This window comes from Danaus plexippus (genome assembly GCF_018135715.1).
Source record: "Danaus plexippus chromosome 18 unlocalized genomic scaffold, MEX_DaPlex mxdp_35, whole genome shotgun sequence".
Lineage (NCBI taxonomy): Eukaryota > Metazoa > Arthropoda > Insecta > Lepidoptera > Nymphalidae > Danaus > Danaus plexippus.
Window position 1 is genome coordinate 493,005 of NW_026869854.1, and position 18,432 is coordinate 511,436.

The 18,432-nt window shown below is 36.3% G+C and overlaps 1 protein-coding gene across 1 annotated transcript in view; it reads right to left on the bottom strand.

Annotated features, from left to right (window-relative positions):
* LOC116772912 (dynein beta chain, ciliary-like) overlaps positions 1–18,042 on the bottom strand; it is a 32,470-nt gene extending 14,428 nt beyond the window's left edge. Inside the window, exons 1-48 of the mRNA XM_061528617.1 lie at positions 17,880–18,042; positions 17,696–17,800; positions 17,432–17,602; positions 17,167–17,337; positions 16,762–16,850; positions 16,559–16,662; positions 16,306–16,494; positions 15,929–16,102; positions 15,430–15,565; positions 14,941–15,169; positions 14,593–14,784; positions 14,390–14,524; positions 14,178–14,314; positions 13,912–14,101; positions 13,712–13,813; positions 13,486–13,639; positions 13,194–13,389; positions 13,038–13,128; positions 12,723–12,975; positions 12,449–12,594; positions 12,006–12,126; positions 11,474–11,614; positions 11,301–11,395; positions 11,058–11,225; positions 10,683–10,852; positions 10,391–10,610; positions 9,380–9,544; positions 8,865–9,038; positions 8,636–8,784; positions 8,444–8,567; positions 7,569–7,699; positions 7,237–7,351; positions 6,765–6,989; positions 6,243–6,429; positions 5,996–6,174; positions 5,646–5,841; positions 5,191–5,401; positions 4,308–4,449; positions 3,947–4,103; positions 3,547–3,787; positions 3,158–3,359; positions 2,676–2,900; positions 2,273–2,611; positions 2,037–2,185; positions 1,606–1,824; positions 1,301–1,538; positions 792–984; positions 354–531 (exon numbers count right to left, since the gene is read on the bottom strand). Coding sequence (XP_061384601.1) covers positions 354–531; positions 792–984; positions 1,301–1,538; positions 1,606–1,824; positions 2,037–2,185; positions 2,273–2,611; positions 2,676–2,900; positions 3,158–3,359; positions 3,547–3,787; positions 3,947–4,103; positions 4,308–4,449; positions 5,191–5,401; positions 5,646–5,841; positions 5,996–6,174; positions 6,243–6,429; positions 6,765–6,989; positions 7,237–7,351; positions 7,569–7,699; positions 8,444–8,567; positions 8,636–8,784; positions 8,865–9,038; positions 9,380–9,544; positions 10,391–10,610; positions 10,683–10,852; positions 11,058–11,225; positions 11,301–11,395; positions 11,474–11,614; positions 12,006–12,126; positions 12,449–12,594; positions 12,723–12,975; positions 13,038–13,128; positions 13,194–13,389; positions 13,486–13,639; positions 13,712–13,813; positions 13,912–14,101; positions 14,178–14,314; positions 14,390–14,524; positions 14,593–14,784; positions 14,941–15,169; positions 15,430–15,565; positions 15,929–16,102; positions 16,306–16,494; positions 16,559–16,662; positions 16,762–16,850; positions 17,167–17,337; positions 17,432–17,602; positions 17,696–17,800; positions 17,880–17,888 — 8,027 coding nt within the window. The 5' untranslated portion in view covers positions 17,889–18,042. The remainder of the gene's footprint in view (positions 1–353; positions 532–791; positions 985–1,300; positions 1,539–1,605; positions 1,825–2,036; positions 2,186–2,272; positions 2,612–2,675; positions 2,901–3,157; positions 3,360–3,546; positions 3,788–3,946; positions 4,104–4,307; positions 4,450–5,190; positions 5,402–5,645; positions 5,842–5,995; positions 6,175–6,242; positions 6,430–6,764; positions 6,990–7,236; positions 7,352–7,568; positions 7,700–8,443; positions 8,568–8,635; positions 8,785–8,864; positions 9,039–9,379; positions 9,545–10,390; positions 10,611–10,682; positions 10,853–11,057; positions 11,226–11,300; positions 11,396–11,473; positions 11,615–12,005; positions 12,127–12,448; positions 12,595–12,722; positions 12,976–13,037; positions 13,129–13,193; positions 13,390–13,485; positions 13,640–13,711; positions 13,814–13,911; positions 14,102–14,177; positions 14,315–14,389; positions 14,525–14,592; positions 14,785–14,940; positions 15,170–15,429; positions 15,566–15,928; positions 16,103–16,305; positions 16,495–16,558; positions 16,663–16,761; positions 16,851–17,166; positions 17,338–17,431; positions 17,603–17,695; positions 17,801–17,879) is intronic.
* Positions 18,043–18,432: the final 390 nt, after the last annotated feature.

The following is an 18,432-nucleotide window of genomic DNA, read 5'->3' on the forward strand; positions in this document are numbered from 1 at the left end:
CCACAATGTTTTCGAGTATTTCATAAAAAAAAGTGCCAGTACCAAGTGACGCAAGAACGGTTAGGCAAAAGGTGAATGAAGTGGATTAAGCAGGAATCGGAGTTCAAAACTCTAAAAAAAAGCTTGAGCGCCATAGATTTGGGTAGGCTACAGCTTTCAGTGAGAAAGCATAAATCCAAAAAGTTCTGTTCCATAATATGTTAGAAACTATTTCTAGTTCAATTTTACATCTCTATAGGTTCGTATATGTCAAATTAAAATATTGCATCTCCATTTCATTAGGAACCAAACAGGTGGCAAAGTTTATGGCATTTTAATTTTAACCGTACGAATTGCTTATTAAGTTAAATTACCAGTGCCGATAATCCATGAACTGCCGTATTAATGTATGTGGCTGCACAGTCCCGTAAGTATCCACCTCAGGCATGTTAAGGTCATCCACAAAGAATATCATGAATTTGCTACCCGGCGGTCCAAAGTTACGGCCAGATTTTTTCTCTAGTGGCTTTTCAAGTACTTTTTGAATCATTTCTGTTAATTATGATGTTACGATTAGCGAAGTTATTGATAAGTTTTACAAAGGTAATTGTCACAGATGAATATATCATTCTATTATACTTATACTACGTCATTATACTTTAAAACTAGATGTATATGTCATTGGGAGTGTCTTACCGAATTTAGAAAAAACATTTGAATTCTTACTAAGAAACAAGAGTTCACTAGTGACAAGAATGGATTGTTCCAGAGGCAGACTTATCAACTCATTTATATTGATCGTTACAAATAACCTGAGGTTGTGTAGAAGTTGAGTGGCACGTTTGTTATGGCGAAGTTGTCAGAGAGCGCGTTAAGTTTCGCAGCCACGCTGACGGTCTTGCCGCTGCCCGCAGCGCCGACCAACATCACCGGCTTCTGTTTAGCGATCAGCAGGTCCATGAAGAATCGAATACGGGTCGTCTCTGATGTCGACACTAGACATGACTGTGGAGGAAAACACACTCTCAGTGTTAGCACACTCCGCCCTTGTAGAACTCATAGGTAGGAGAAGACACCAGCATATGTTATGAAATATATGAGTAAAGTATTCGGAAGACATACAATTTTTTGACCAATAGTTGTGATTGTTATGGTTGAAATGTGGCTACACAAGCTGTAAAATTTTAACATAGTTCACTATTTAAAAAAAATGCATTTTTAATTTTTGTATAAAAGAAATGTAATAAAATAAATGGAACATTAGATAATAAGATTTTGGGATTATTATTAACTGTATGCAATAAAAGTTTTATTAATGAACCTGCAACGGTATATCCGGATCCAACTCGAAGGACTCCACTTTTTCTACCCAAGGGAGAAATTTCTTGGTTTCCGGATCAATAAAGAAACCAAATACGTTTCCTGTCGATGGAAACTTTATCTGTTTGAATTCGTTGCAGAACCATTTACTAAATTCGTTTCTCCAATCCACCAACTGATCTTGGAACAGACCAGAGCCAAAGCCCCAGACGACGCAAAACACAAAGTACGTCTCATACCTTAAATGATTTGTCATAATTATTAAGATAAATAGACAATAAGGTAATTCGTTGTATATCTCAATACCATTCTTTCGGGCAATCGCTTGGCAACAGACTCTTGTTCAGAAAACACTCCAATAAGTAGCAAGTCAGTTGTATTTGCTGCAATTCGCTAAGAGGAGTTATACGCTTATACTTTTTACATGACTCCAGTAGAGACGGTATGTACTTATCAAACATGACCGTTAACATTGCCTTCTCGGAATCATCATCTCGAGTCGTATCTATCCAAGACGCTACAAATCTTAAAAATAATTATAACACAGGAATTAAAATATTTAGGCCTCTTAAGGATATGAACAATTTGACAGTATAGACTTTACAGGCTATAGTATCCATAATCAATTTACATTTAAACATTAATATTGGTAAGTTAATGAGGATAAGAAGTGATGTAAAATGTAATAGCCATTGAACACTCAGTCATTAGTTCTTATAGAATTATTATAGACTCACGGGTTCCAGCCCAGATCCTGTGGATTGATATACAGAATACCAGCCCTTGATACTGTAGCAGGAGTTGCAGTGCGCAACGTGGCTATCTCAAATAAAAGTCGCATTGACTTTGTTAGGGCTATACGCTCATTACTGGCTAACGTTAACACCTAAAATTAATTATATTGTAGATATTATCATACCATCCGGATCCAAATTTTTTTCTCTTTGGAAATACACAAATTAACTTTGATTACCTTGTTATCATCCATTAATGTATTTAAACTCTCAATCCACATAGGATCAATGTCACCATCAAGAACAATCCACTTTGGTCCCTCCCCGGGCATGTTCGCCATATCTCTCATAATTGTTGAAAACAGACCATCCTTCCATTCTCTCGTAGCCGGATTGATAATACCGAACAGCTCGTCGTTAGTGACCGCTTTTGGATCCAGGTCATTGTAATACGGCTTCAATTTGAGCATTTGATAGGTCCTATGAAGACACTGCCACACCATGGACTTGCCGGTCCCGGCGAATCCATTGATAAATACTGAATGCCTCACAGCAAATAACTCGACCAGTTGAACCATCTGGAAAAGACCAGTGTTGAAATCCTTGTTTTTCTATACCAGTTTTTTTTGTTGCATAAACTACCTTCAAAATAAATCCAGGCTCTGGTTGCAGCTTCATCGAAATTGCACCATCAACGAGGTTCTTTTCAAAATCTAAATCTCTTTTTCTTGGCACGTCAAGGGCTGGGAACAAATCCCCGATAAGTCCCATGAAGACCGGCATGTCGTCAGTTACTATCTTAGGTATATTGAAATCTCGCAGCGCTCTCATTAGCACCTGGTCTTCGGGTCTTTGACGATCACCTCTCTATATAAAAATACCGATATAAATTACTACCATCATCCGTCTGTGGGAAAAGATTCTATTGTTAATTCTGTAACTTCTTTTTTTGTTGCTTCTGAGTAGAGTTGTATGCGAAATTACAGTTTTGTTTAAATGTGTACTCCTGTGAAAATCTTACGACTCATTACTTTATATGAAATGATTTTGTTTTCTATGCGATATAGTTTGTCTTTCAGTTTAGATAAGGAAACTTTTTTATTATTAAAGTACACAAATCTCACCTTTAAGGAACCTGCGACTACCAATACTGACTTGATAGCCCTGAGACCCCAATCGTAATGGTCCTGTTTGGAAAGCAGTTCTCTACACAACATATACAGGGTGATGAACTTGCGCGCCAAAAGACGTGCATCTTGGAAACCCTCCGCTACTAACATGATTTCACAGATCAACTCGAAATCTGGCACTACCATGGCACATGGCCTGGAAATAACATTTGGTATATAGTTCCACCGTTTTGCTGTATTCATAAATATTTGTGAGATTTACTCTTTGAACTATTCAGGATAGTTGGTATTTTTAGAGAAATTACAGAGTTTCTAAACGTGTATAATCCACCTAAACTTCAGAATTATTAAATGCCATTAACTTGTATATTTATGAACATTACCTAAAAAGTGCCTTAAGATTTTCAGGTAATTCTGTCCTGCCAGCGTAACCTGGATTCATTGTAATAAACATCCCAATGGTAGGAATCAGCGTTATGACTTCACCCATAAAATCGAATTTCTTTTTCTTAGCTTTTATTGCGTCTAGAACACTTTTGACTTGCACCGACACCACGGACAGGACTTCCACTGAGATTCTATTGAATTCATCAAAGCATCCCCACGCACCGGTTTGTGCCAGCCCTGAAATATTAATAACGTATATGTATATAATTCCAACTTTGGAATAATTATTCAGAGGACATCCAGTACGCAAAGCAACAAAAATCGAAGAACGGGGTTAGAATTGAATTAATAAAACATATTTATAAGATAAATGCCAACTATTGTTAAAAAGCCAACCTTTATAAATATTCCCGCAAGACTTATAGTCCATCTGTTCCGAGCAATTGAACACATATACCATGATACCGAGCGCTCGACCGAGATCCTTCGTCGTCTCTGTCTTACCGGTGCCGGCGGGTCCGGCCGGTGCACCTCCCATTATTAGATGGAGGCTCTGTTATGTAGAATAATATTTTTGTTTATTTCATATAAAGTTTATGTCTATATAATACCGAAAAAGTGACTTGTACTAATCTTTCAAAATTTTAATGATTACCAAAACGATAGAATTAATTAATCTGTGCCCAACATTTTACTGAACCTGTCTCAAAGAGACCGTAATAAAAGCTTGATTACCACGTGATTATTATACAGTTACCTGCGTCAATGTTATATAACATCTATCAGTAAGCGGCGTGATAACAAGCCGAGGAGTATTGCCCAGATATTCATAATCGTACAGGAACTGAGCGTCGCAAATGTTGGCGAAGCAGTTATTCAATTTTAAATCCCACCTGTGCCTAAAATAATTGAACAGTTTTATCTTAAGATCAATAATAATCAGCCTTATAGCAATCAAATCTCTTAGAAGACAAACAAAAATTGCCTACCGTTCCCCTTCACTAAAGGAGATGGCAGAATGAAATCTGCTTCTAGATTTTGAGTCTAAAGTTGAGCAAGACTATTTCTAAATATTTACCTACAGTCGTCAGAGTGTCTTTTTTCACCCCCAGAAAAGTATAATAAAAACAAGTCCGACTAGGAATACTCTCATGATACCACACTTATTTATTTTTTATGTCAAAGGGGGCAAACGACGGCCCACCTAATTGAGGTAGTACCGTCACGCATGGACATCAGCAAAAAAATTTGCGGATGCGTTGCCACCCTTATTTGGAAATAGTGAGAGGTAAGGGTGGGAAAAAGGAAAGGGTGGGAAAAGGGACAGGCCAACCGGCTCCCTCACTCATCGGCCGCAACGCAGCCGTATAAGAGTACTTCACGCCGATCATGTGTGAGAGGGCAGTACTTCCCCGGTCGAGCCAGCCCATGTTCCAGCTGCAGTAATTTCACCACAGCTAGGTTTTACCACCTTACTGAACATTACAGGTAAGGAAGGCGTATAGGCTTAGATAGAGAGCTTCACATACTCTTAATCACCGTGTTACTACTTACTAGGTGTAATCAGAAGACGTTTTTCGACAAAAAAAAATTCTATAGAAAATTTCGCTTTTAAACTTATTCTATTAATAAGTACTTACCTCAGTTGACTTTGCCATTGGAAGGCCGTAGAAGTTTCAACCTTAGCGACTATGAGTTTTGCCACAACATCTCTTGAATGCACATCTATAGTACAAATAGTCATAATCTTCTGACGATCGCCGACCGTAAGATCACCCAAGAGTAGAACAATAAGAGCATTTAATTGTGCAATTTGCTTTTTTTGATAATCTTTCAGAGCAGCTTCATAGCCTGAAACGTTTTATGATACTTTCAAATAAACTCCTGATGTTCCTTCCTTGTGTGGAAAAAACAACCAAAAAACATGTCACATTTACTCTATTAAATAAACCCATATCTCAAATTTCTTTATGGGAAGCAAACAGATATAATAGTCTGTATATTGTTTAAGGACAGGTGAAGTTGAACATGCTCTGACAGTGAGACGGCGTAAAAGACAACAACAAAAGTATGAAGTTTTTCATTAACAAGTCACCTTCCTCCAGCTTCTCGAAGGCCTGATTGGTCTCGGTCGTCCACCAGATCTGTGTGCCAACCAGTGCAGGCTGAGCTGGCCAGTCGAACACCCACTCGTCGCGAGGCTTCTCCTCGTACGACTTCACGCTGTGCTCGAAGATGTCCCGCAGTGTCAGCCGCATGCAATCTGTTACTCGGTTCAACCAAATCTCCACCTTTCGTATTAAAGTATACATTTTTTTTTAAATTACTAAACGAATTTTCTGGAAGCGTAATTTAGAAGAGTAGACAAGAGGTTTTTCGTACTTCTAATTATTATCAAGCTTTATTCCAAAGCAATAAGTCTATTTTATATAACAAATATAATACCTTTCCAGAACAGTCACAGCAAGGCGCCTTAAACGGCACATGCTCCTCATTTTCCTTGGAAATCATCTCAAAGGCTTGCTTACTCCCAGGTTTTACGAATACCAATTTGGCCAAATTATCGTACAGCTTAGACAAATGGCGACAAACAGCGGGTGGATTGTTTCCGTTGGATAAAATATCTAAAATTTTATATACTGTAATGAAAGGGACAAAAAATAATAGCATTTTTTTTAAACACAAAGAATACCCAGCAAGTCTGCAGATGACACAAAGTAAAACCGGGGATACGCCAAACGCTTTGTCTCCAAGTAGTCATTGAGCGCCTTCTCGCAAAGATTAAGTGCAGACATCAAATCTTCTAATTTGTCGAGCAAACCGGGCTTGTTGGTTGCTTCAACGACATTAGGAGTTGCGCCGATATCTTTCAGTAATTCCTAATACAAACATATTACATTGAATAACATTATTATTTAATGGACGTCAATAGGAATCATTTTGAGACTTTATAAAAACCAAATAAAAAAAATCTAATAAAAATAGTGGGGCTTCCTAATATCTGAAAAATTTTAAAGTGTGTAAGGGACCAAATTTGAAAAATCAACCTAGAGGAAATGTATTAAAACAATTTGTTAATCACATAAAGATAATATATATAAAAAAACTAGTTATAGCTTACGTAAGATTCTATCAACGAAAAATATTTCTTGCATAGTAACAACAAAGTACAGAGTGTAAAGTATAGAGAGAAACATAATATAATACAATTTACCTTAAATGTCTTATCAATGTGGTCGAATCTCTTGGAGTCTTCCGGCAGCTGGGCCCTGATGTCGTCGGAACCCACAAAAATACTTTCCAGATACTGCCACTTCCGCTGCACCTCGAACCAGATGGCGATCACCGCATCCGCAGTGCCCAGCTTCTTTTGCCACATAGTAACCTCTTCTTCATAAAAGCCGATAAACTTCGACGACATCATGGTCTGGACTTGGTTCTTGAAAAAAATTCGAAATATTATGAAGAACCCTCAACGGGTCAATTCTTATTAAAAGATGCATTCTAAAATAATGACAGTATTTTCACGGACTAATTTATATAACTATGTATATGAGGCATTTTATCTACTTTTCTATAGTACAAATTGGGATGGTTTTTTTTTGCGGAGTTTGTATCATTACTCTATAGTCTAGCTAGCATCATATCTGTTCAATGTTCCTGTTTAAGACATCTTTTTTTCTTACCTGATTATCTTCTAGCACCTCTACAAGTTCCTCACTAGCCTTTGGTAACATGATACCAGTTCTGTCGTGAGGCATGTACTCGAACTCCATAACAGCCCACGTTGCTTCCAATTCCCTTTAATTACAATTACGTAACTTAAAACAAAATAATTTTGGAGTAAATTGCATTTTTTTGTCAGACCAATTAACAAATAATTCATTATTTTCGTACATATTAATTTTATTTAATTTCTTATCTTTTAATTTGCATACTCGTTTACTACAAACATTAAAATTAGAATCCTTTATTTGTAGACATATGAACATATAATATGTATATAGATAAAATTTACCTAAGAGTCTTTTCCATAGCCGCCTCCTTGACGGACTTATCGACAATGGTTTTGACTTCTTCCTCAAACTTGTGGAGATTCAAAGCTAATAAGTCGGCTAGAGTCGTGTCATCGTCGATGTGGAACTTAACCTATTAAAAATTAAAAGTCTCATCACTTCGTGTAAATAAGTCAAGCGTAGCATATAAGGATAACGTACCACTGAAACCCCTAAAATTGAGATAAAATAGAAACAATAGATAAATGTATGATATTTGTGTAATAATAAAAATAACGATCTCACCTTATTATTGTCCTTGTATTCTTTCTTCAATGTCTGCATATTCTACTATTTACAAAATAACTAAAACTATATACGACTATTCATATGAAAAAACTATAATTACAAATGAATTTCGATGAAATATGAGAAGAGGTCGGTACAGTCTGAGAAAATGTCTCGGTAACGCTCACTGAGCACCACTTCCTTTGAAGTTATGCGTAGTATACGGTCTATTCAGTTTTATAAAATCATTATTACAGATCTCATTTTCTTGCCACTTTGGTCTTCTAAAATTTTGAAGCTGAAGGTGTAATCCGGCGTTACTGTAATCATTCTTGGCCACTTCTTCCATTCTCCCAGCAGTAGATATATCCTCCAAAGAGCTTGCTAATTCTTCCAACGACTTAAAATCGGCTAAGATATCAGAAAATGTGACCCGACTTCTCAAATTATGTTTGAATGCAAATGGTTCTGAGTGAACGCGCCTAGTATCGATGGACATGATGTATGTATGTGCAGCTTTCTATATATGAAACACATGTTCTAATAAAAACAATATGAACGAAAAAAATAATAGGATCAAAAAAATTATCGAGTGATTTTTATAAGATACCTTTGTGGCCATCATTAGTTCGACCCAATGTCTATCTTTAATGGCCGGGTTTTGAAGATCAGTGACAGCGCGCAGTGAAGTCATGAGATTCTTTATCGTTGCTTCTATCGATAAATAAGGTTCCCTGGTAGGAAGCAACTTAGTAAGAAAATGCTTTGCAAATATTTCGAATAAAGTATACTTTCTGCTTACCAAACTCTCATTTCTTTGTCCAGTTGTCTCAGATCTTTGGTGAATCTCTTACATTCCTGATCCATACCGTCGGCATCTATCTTCTTCCACGGCGACTTCTTCCAGAACTCGATCGTACCCATTACTAAATTGTAATAATCCCATAATTGCTATAAAGACAAAAACATAGTAATAGAAATATTATAATCGTGTTATATTTTGTTTTATTTAACGTAAATATTAATTATACCTTCACTAGTTTTAGTTCACGACGACATAGCTTCAAATTCTTTTCATCCGGTGGCTGGATGTCGAACAAGCCGCATGATTTCTTCAACCCCTTCACTATGTCTTCAAAGTGTATAAGCTCCAAATTAACCTTATCAATTTTACGGTAAGGCTCGAGGCAGTTTTCGAAGAAAACCTGTCAAATATTGGTCTTATAAGGAGATGCAGCAAAGAGAGGAGGAATAAAAAAGTCATTACTTTTTTATGCTAAAGGTGGCAAACAAGCAGACAGCCTACTTGATGGATTGTAGTCCCCATCGCCTATGGACATCCACAACATTATTTTGCGAATGCGTTGCCAACCTTGATTGGAGAAGAGGGAGAGGAAAGGATGGGAACAGTTGAAGGGCGGAAAAGGGTAAGAAAGGGTGGGGAAAGCATCGGATAATCACTTTTAAACACATTACATCACAATTTGCACCCCATTATTTATTGCAAATTTTTTAATTCAGTATTGTAAAGGTCGAGTGTACTAGCCTCCTTGAGCGGGAATTGCTCTCTGTACATCGTGAGACGCAAATTCAGAAGAGCCACTCGTTTAGCGATCAGCGCAGCCTGAGCAGCTTGCATCGGCGCTACTTCGTTCTTGATGACAGTAGCTTGTTTCACCAAGTTGCGCCAACGCTCAGGCAGCACGTCCAGCTATAGGACACAGCATTGAATTGTTTTTAACGAGAACATATTACGAGCAATATAATAAATGTTTATTAGTATAAATACTTTTACACGAAAACCAAGAGTCATTATGTACTGACTTGAAAGTAAACTAACTATTGAATTCGAGTTTATTGTTAGAGAAAAATGGCAGTAATTATTATATATTTTATGTCATACAATCACAAGTTGATTTATTTAATGCAAACCTAAGCCAGGCTTTGGCGCAGTGTAGATGGGTGATTATTATTATCATTTATAGTAAAGATCCCATCACTGCTCAACATGATCAATAATACTTTAATATCTAAACAAATTTGTAAGGTTACGTCTTTAGAGAGAAGAAATGAGAGTCATAATAAAGAAAAAGCCTTTACTGAAAGAAAAGTTGGAAATGTTCTAAAATAATTTTGAAAATCTTTGGCGTAAGTTTTTTGGGAGAGACATTTTTATCGCCTGTCAAAGTTTGTTACCGATTTGAATACTATTTATATATATTAACTCAGATTACGATACTAACAACTAGTATGAAATATTCCATAGGCTTATTTATCTTTTATCAATTTTGTAGCCGCAGACATGTTACACTTAAAATAGTACTGAATAATATATTATATTATAACCATATAATCTATGTAGAATGTGCAATAATTGGCGACCATAAACAAATTATCTTTGTGGTTTTGTTATTAAGCCTTACCAAAGTATACACTGAGTACTGATGATTCTCTGTATATTTCTATCATCCAATGGAAAGCAAGAAACAAACAATGAGAATTATTGCGATTGTTAAGACAAATAACTTATAAATAGCAAACGATTCCTCTGTCTCACCTGCTCGTAAGTCTCTTCCGGGAAGTCGACCCCGTATTCCTTGAGCACATACATGATGTCTCTGAGAGGCTCGAACATCTGGTCGGTGCCAGCGTCCATTTTCGCCTTAACTTCATTAAGGACCCCCATAACTTTCAAGAGTCCTTCATAATCATCCTCTTCTAACTGCACCGCTAGCTCCTTGGAAGCGTACGCAATGAACTGCTCCAAATCATCCAAACTAAGGCATTTAAAAAGATTAATAACCAACTCATTTTGATGCTTTAATGCGACATTAGTTATTCAGGACTACCTCTTTTGCACATGATCCTTCAAGTTCTGTTTGTAAAGATTGCTCCACTTGCAAATTATGTTCATGATAGCTTGGTTGAGTCTCTTCAGATTCAACTTCAGCCAGCCGTTGCAGAGGTAATCGGGAGGCAAGGCCTCCACCTCGCTATATAGCGCGTTGAATTTATCGATCTTGAAAATAAATTATTTATGTTTTTATTCCGATCCAAAAGAAATGTCTATTTGAAATGCGGACGGTAGTTGAGACGGTTACGGAAAATTGGCGTTGGAAAGCAATTAATTAGACCACATTTCAGCTAATGTACTGTTTTAATGATTTCTAAACTATTTTATAGGAATAATTCCCGACGGAAATAAAATTTAATTATCCAATTACCTCGTGCTGATATTGTTCCAGCTTGGGCTTCACCTCGGGAGGGTCACAGCCGTTTTCGAACCGATATTTATCAAATTCTTCAGGAGGAATGACCCGGCCGTATTTAAGAAACCCAGCTAAAACTTCCTGACGATCTTCCATCCAAAGCGGAGCGTATTTCTCATATCTCTGTTTTAATATATAATACATATTTACTTGTATCTTACTTATCCAAGCTAAACAACGTGTTGAGACAAGACTTACCGAAGCATATTGCACTACATCATTAATACTATTTTCTATTCTTTTAAGAATATCGTGGTAAAGATCGATCATAGCATCTTCTTTTTTAATATCGTCTGCAAGTCAAAACACTTTATTATATCATTCATATCCATTTTATTACAGAATTGACGACAGAAGATTAGTCTCTTTACCTTCGTATGTTGCTATGGGTACAATAGGATCGATCCGAGGAAACATGGTGGCCTGCAGAAACATGTCCTTCATCATTTCCTTCATGGTGTCATACAAACCATCAGCTTCGTCGAGGTCCAAAGACGGTGAGAAGAAAATATCTAAAAAAAAATTAGTAAACATTTATAATAATAATACTATTGAGAGATGTAACTATACCATTTGTTTACAAGATAGGACCCAAGGAAAAAGAAAAATTAAGTATCATTTATTGAAAACAAAAATTACCAGATTGTGTAAATTGCCAACAGAAGTAATACCAATAGTAATAGGAACCACAATTAGATACAAATATAATACACATACTACACAAACCAGCAGCAATACATACAGTAATAATAGTAAGTGAAGTAATGGGCATTTGTTAATGGGGATTCCTATAATACCTCTCTCTGATGGATTCGGAGCGGCAGCGTGAGAGGTATACCGAGCTATTCTAGTGTAAATATAGAATAGAAAAGTAATATTGAAAAGTTCTTATTATAAAATCACCTGGATCCTTGAGCTCCGCCATGATTTCCATGAACGCGACCCTCGGCCCCTTTTCCAAGTCCGTTTGTTTTTCGAACAGATCCAAACTACACTTGATAGCTTTCATCACTTGCCCTGACACCTAAACGGAAAACTCGTTTCATTTTTGGTGCACGAAGTCTTTACCTCCAATTAAATAAAGTTAATATTTTCGAATGTACTTTCGCGATTTTTCCCTCGTCTGAACGTGATCATTTTTTATTTACCTAATTCACGATTCTCAGGGGTTAATTTTCCTTATGGAATCTGGGGAAACTCTGACATAGTTTCAGTCAGAGACCTTTTATACTAGTTCTCTATCCATTTTATTGTCATTATTCATTGCAGTGTCGGGGGGGGGGGGAGGTTGCTAAATACATACTTTGTCTATTTTGACAATATCTCAAGTTTGCACGTTTGCTCACCAATTCGTCCACGTATCTGACATAAGCGGGCCAGCGCTCAGCGCGGAAGGCGGCCTCTTCAAGTTCCCGGCGTTCCTCTTCAATATCCGCCAGCTCCTCAGGGTCCACCTCCTCTTCATCCTCGACAGGAGACTCCACATCTTCACCTGAACAAATATTCGTAGTAGATCTGTGATATTTCACTTTTTTTACAAACTTTAAATAACAGTGTAAAAATTTTAATTTTAAAATGAGGAGTTATGAAATTGTTAGTCCTAGAAACAGAGTATCTCACCTGCTTCTCTACGCTCCTGTCGCTCCTGTCTCTCAGCTTCCTTGGCTTCCTTCTTTAATCTCCTCGCTTCTCTTCTCTCGAACTTTATTTGTTCTCTTTCAGCTTTTTCCTGTTCCCTTTCCATTTTTGCTAACATTTTTGCTTCTCGTTCCTCCATTTTCTTTTGTAATTTCTGTTGTCGAGCGAGACGCTCGTCTTCATCCATTGTGAGCTCATCGATTTCTTCCTCTTCCACTTCTTCCTCTATATCCGACTGACAGAAGACTTATCAGTATTTATAAAATGCAAAATAACTTGAAAAATATGATATCTCACCTCCTCATCACTTTTTATATTGAAGAACAATTTGTAATTTTCTCGTAGTGTTTGTTCGAATTCCGCATGACTTTCCAGAATCTTCTTCCTCCTGTAACCGAACCATATTATTTTAATCATTTATACGAACCATTTCCATTGGCCGCTCTCCCTTACCTTGCTATCATTCTCGGATGTCGTTCTTTCACAGCGAGCAATTCCAGTTTCTCGGGATTATGTTTTCTGTTATGTAGCGGCACGTCCCCCCAGGCTGCGATATTGCTGAGACCTCGCTTCACGTTGTTCTGAGCTGTCAACACTCGTTCTTGTAACGTGTTAATGGCTGCGTAAACTTCTGCCATCCATTCCGTGACTGAAATAAATTTATCACGTGAAATAAGCGTTATAAAAAACTCATATAGCAACTACAGGTACATTTCTGATCAATATAAGAATTTATCACTCGTACAGTCATCATTCCAAGTGAGTTCTTCCACTCCTCTCCCGAGAAGGTTGTCTATGGCTGATATTTCCTTCTCAATCAAAGCTACCTCAGTCTCATGACTTCCTTCACGTATTGCGTTATACCAGGCTATGGCGCGGTTCAGACGATTCATGTCGTACTATAATATGTAAATTTAATTAAAGATATCGGAATCACAATATTATGTTATTCTATACACTTTTCCACATACTTGCAGTTTTTCATTGCGCGCATACAGCTCCAACCCATCTGGCGGGATTCCTTGTTTATCCAAATACTTCATGTAACGTATCTCTCGTAACAGCATCACCAGCTTTAGATGCGTACAAATGGAGCAATTTTACGTTAATTATATATAATGATTAATAAATTATTCCGATATTATTGTTACTACAAAAAAATTAACAATACCTCAGGGCTAAAGTTATTTCTGACAAACGGCGGGTCTCTGTATATGAGGTTTTTGGCGAGATGCATTTTGCAAATGTTTGGTACTGTGGTACACCATTGTTTAAACTGCCTGTCCTCTACCTGGTTGAGGTATCCAAGCATCTCGTGATGCTTCTGCTTTAGGTAGATCGCATTCTCACATTCTATTATGCTATGTAAGATTTATAACAGGAATTATTAACAAATTGTAATCATTTTTTTTTAAATATAATCTTATGCAAACTTACGGATCCTCAAATAAAATGAAATCTTCCATAGGACTTTGGATCCGCCTCCGCAGCTTGTGGATCCACCAGATTACTCCCGCGACCGGTGGCAAATACGGATCCACCATCGGCCTGTCAGCGGCCTTCGGATTAAGTTTCTGTAAAAGATATACAATTTCAATGAAATACTTGATACAAATCCATCACTCGTGTCATATTCCGTGGTAACTCACCGCCATTTCCTCGTCAAATATTTCCTTGACAGCGTCCAGGTTGGAGTGCATGTAGTCGAGAATTTTGATCACTTTCGGTTTCAACTCGTTCTGTATGATGGGTCGGCGGTACAAGTCTCCCAAGATTTGGAAGAACTGTTTGAGGAAATAAAACATTACGCTTTATGTTTTTCGTCCATTTGCTAGAATACTATTTCAAATACCTTAAAGAAATGTTCCAGATCGTGACATTCGTCGAGTCCTTGAGCGAATAAAGACGCGAGTCTTCTATCCATGTGCTCAATTACTTTCATATGTTTATCATAATCTGCAAGGAATCTAGTGTCTTCAGGATCCGCGGGGTCATAGGTTATGTTGCCTAGGTTTTGATAGATAAAGGTATATTCTTCGAGAACCTAGAAATAAAAAAAAGCTTCAATCTCCTTTCCATTCTCCTTTTTTTTTATTCCTACATGCAACTTTTTCTTCTAATTATGTCCAAATAGAAATATAATAAATGTAAATCTAAGAACAAATTTGTATATATTTATGTATTATGTAACTCTCCTTACCTTCATACACTCGGTGCTCAATATTTTCCCCCGTAGTCCGGAGAACTCGACCTTCTCCAGCTTGAAGATCTCAACAGTAGATTCTAGAATGTTCTCGATCATGTGCAGCCTCTTCATGTACGTGTTGAATCGACTGAAGACTCGGTCGAAGTCAAATGACCAGCTGACAGGCAGAGCTCCCGCCGGGAAGAAAGTGTGGACCTTATCGCGGTTCAATTCATACGTTTCACTGCAAGCACAGAATGAGGCGAAATTTCTCAGCATTCCAGTGCTGGGTTTACTCGTCGCAAGTGGAGCAACTTCACTTGCGACCCAGATGTAGGTTTAAGGGGCCACTATCTAACTCGGATTAAACTCATCTCCCCCGTCCAAGTATTACCTACTTAAAAGAATAATAAGTAACAGAACCCATTTGTATTTGTTGTACCGTAATATACCAAAGGTCTTTATATCTTTAAAATATCTACACCGACAATTCAAGAGGCTTACATGAAGTGATTTAGGATACCGATTGCCTTTTTCAGTTTCAACAACTGTTCGTCCGCTTCTCCTTGGAAGATGGAAGGCGGGTCTATAGAGTTGGTGCACTGCATGATGACCAGGTTGCAAACTTCACGAAGCAGTGCTGCAATTATTATTTTCATAATAAACTGAGACCACTACAGAAAAACTTAAAACTTTTAAAAACAATATTTATAACAATTCAAGTCCGCAGTAGATTTTTTACATTTCCTTTAAGTAAGCTTCGTTTTTATTAGCATTTGTTTTTTTTTTTCAAATGTTTCAATATTCATTTTATGAAATGAATGCAAAAATAATCCTTCCGTTCTGTTCGCCTCAACATATTATTTTTTAATGATTAAGTAATAAGCCTAAGTGTACACGGACGTAGAAACTTGGCATTTATAATGAGAATAAGTAATGTACACTTGAATACAATAAATTGTTCCATTGAAGTTCCAAATAAGGCTATAAGAAGTACTCTCACGTATCAGTTTCTCGACGCTGCAGAAGTATCGTGAGTTTCCCCAGAGCAACCCTATACAGTGAAACATTGGCCTTATAAGGTGCTTCGCATCAGAGAAGTCAGTCCCTTCAAATGTCTCAAAATGCACCAACAGTGGCTTTTGGTAGACGTAAATATCACGGCACTCAATAATTGCTAAAATCATGAGAGAGTACTTTATAATACCTTAAAAACCAAACAAAAGTATTACGAAAAAATATACGAAAGAAATAATACAATAGTAATTAAACACAAGCAAGAAAAACTATACTTAAAATAATTCAGTTTTGGACATTATGGGCCTAGTAAGGATTAGGACTGGTCGTTATTTTTTTTGGTAATGGACAGCTTCAACTCACCAGCAACGACGTTAGTCAGCATTGTCTTAAAACATTGCAAATACACGCTTTTAGTAGATTCCAAGTAATGCGCCATTCTCTTAACCCTTGGGTCTCTCAGCTGAGAGTATATGCCTTCCAGATTTCGTAGACGATGGGCGTAGAACTCAATATCAGAATTTGGGAGAGGGAACTTCGTTCTTTTGAATGCTACGTGAAGTTATTAAAATTATGCTTCATACTAAACTTTTAAAAACGTATTCTATTTTCATACCTATGTAGGAATCCTCTTGTAAAAGGTCATGGATTTGTTGCGCCCATTTTATAATAGCACCTTCTATATTCGTTTTCAGATGTAAATCAACATCTTCCGAGTCACTATTTTCGTATGTGATAGAACAAAAATAGGTTTATGACATGATAAATGATTTAAAAATGGAAGTAACATGCCAACAATTATAAACAATGGTATGTCACCTTTCTTTGAGTTTGGCTTCGGCGTGATAAATATTTTCCACACCTTCTGGCATTGGAAGCATTATTTGACTCGACATATCGCCTTTAAGCTAAGAAGATATTGTTACGAAAAAAATATAATTTTACAGTGATGGAAGCAATCAGAAACAGAAAAATTTCAATATTGGTTTCCTTTAGAATGTAACTAATTAAATTTTAAACTAAAGTAAATCTTTGGTAATATAAATAGTTATTAGGGCTTAGCTGGTGATTTGGTAACGATATAAATACAATGTGTTGAATGATAAGAATTGTACTGTTTTTCCTTATTAATTCTTTTATGACAAGTTTTGTTGGAGTTCCATTCGTGTTTTTTGTCATGGCAAGTCATTACTAAATATTATCGATAATACTTTTCCCACATACTTGATGCATCAAGTTCCTGAGTTCATTAACGTGTCTCTTCATGTCATTTTTTACAATTTTTGGCCAGCCCTTCTGGTTCTCAGGGTTGCAAAGCAAGGGACCTATTACCTCATCCGCCATCACGCTCAGATCCATTAAAACATTACCAGACATCTCGCCGATTGTAAGAGTCTAAAAAGAGAGAAATTAATATTGAAATAGATTAAAAAATATTAATAATAATCTTTGCAATGAACTAATAAAACAGTTGTTCTTATAATTTTACCGTACGAAAGTTGCTCTGAGTTATTTTCTGATCAGAGTTCCTAAGGAAGTAAACCATTTTCCCTCTACTAATAGGCGGAAAGGTTGTGGAGCACGTCAATAATCCGGAAGTATTCAAACGAAACACGATTACTTCGAATTTTGGCATATCGAAGAATTTGTATAACAAGTGCTATAAATAGATAGAGGTATTAAATGGAAACAAAATTTATTAAATATTAATTAAAAGAGATAGGAAATAGAGTCAGTGTTGATAAATCTTTACCCTCTCGTCGCCTGTGATGAATTTGGTCCATTTTTCTATTTTCAGTTTTAAACTTTTAAGTATATACTCACTCATAAACTCTAATCGAGTATCAACATCTTCTTTCTATAATCATAATAAATTGAATAATAAAATTTCCTCAGTTCCTATAAACAAAATGTAAGAATATTTGTAAATCACTCACGTCTCCCATTTTAGTTTAGGTGATCGCTCCTAAATGTAGATCATGACTTATTACAAAATTAATTAAAAGTATTTTTTTACAACTTGAACTAAATAATTATTATATTTATTAACATATAAGAAAAATATTTAATGTTTTAGTTAGATCCCTTACGTATTGGAATCTAACCAGTTTGAATTATTGACGAATTACCAATTTCATTTAATTTACTAAGTTGCTTAGCAACGTGTTTTTGATTTTAGAAGATTTTTTTTTACAAAATATTATATGACGTTTTTCACTATCAACACGAGCTAAGTTATTTATAAAAATATGTATTATTGTTTTTCTTCGATCTAATTAATATGTTACAACCTAACAGTGTAAAAATAAACAACGTATAAACATTTAAATGAAACTAGTATTTTTCGGATAAACTACGCGTGATTTATTTTTGTAAAAAACTACATACTCCCGACGTTTCGGTTACTTTTCAGCAACCATGATCCGAAAAATACTAGTTTCATTTAAATGAATAAAACTCGCGAAAATCTTAGATCTTATTATGTGAACG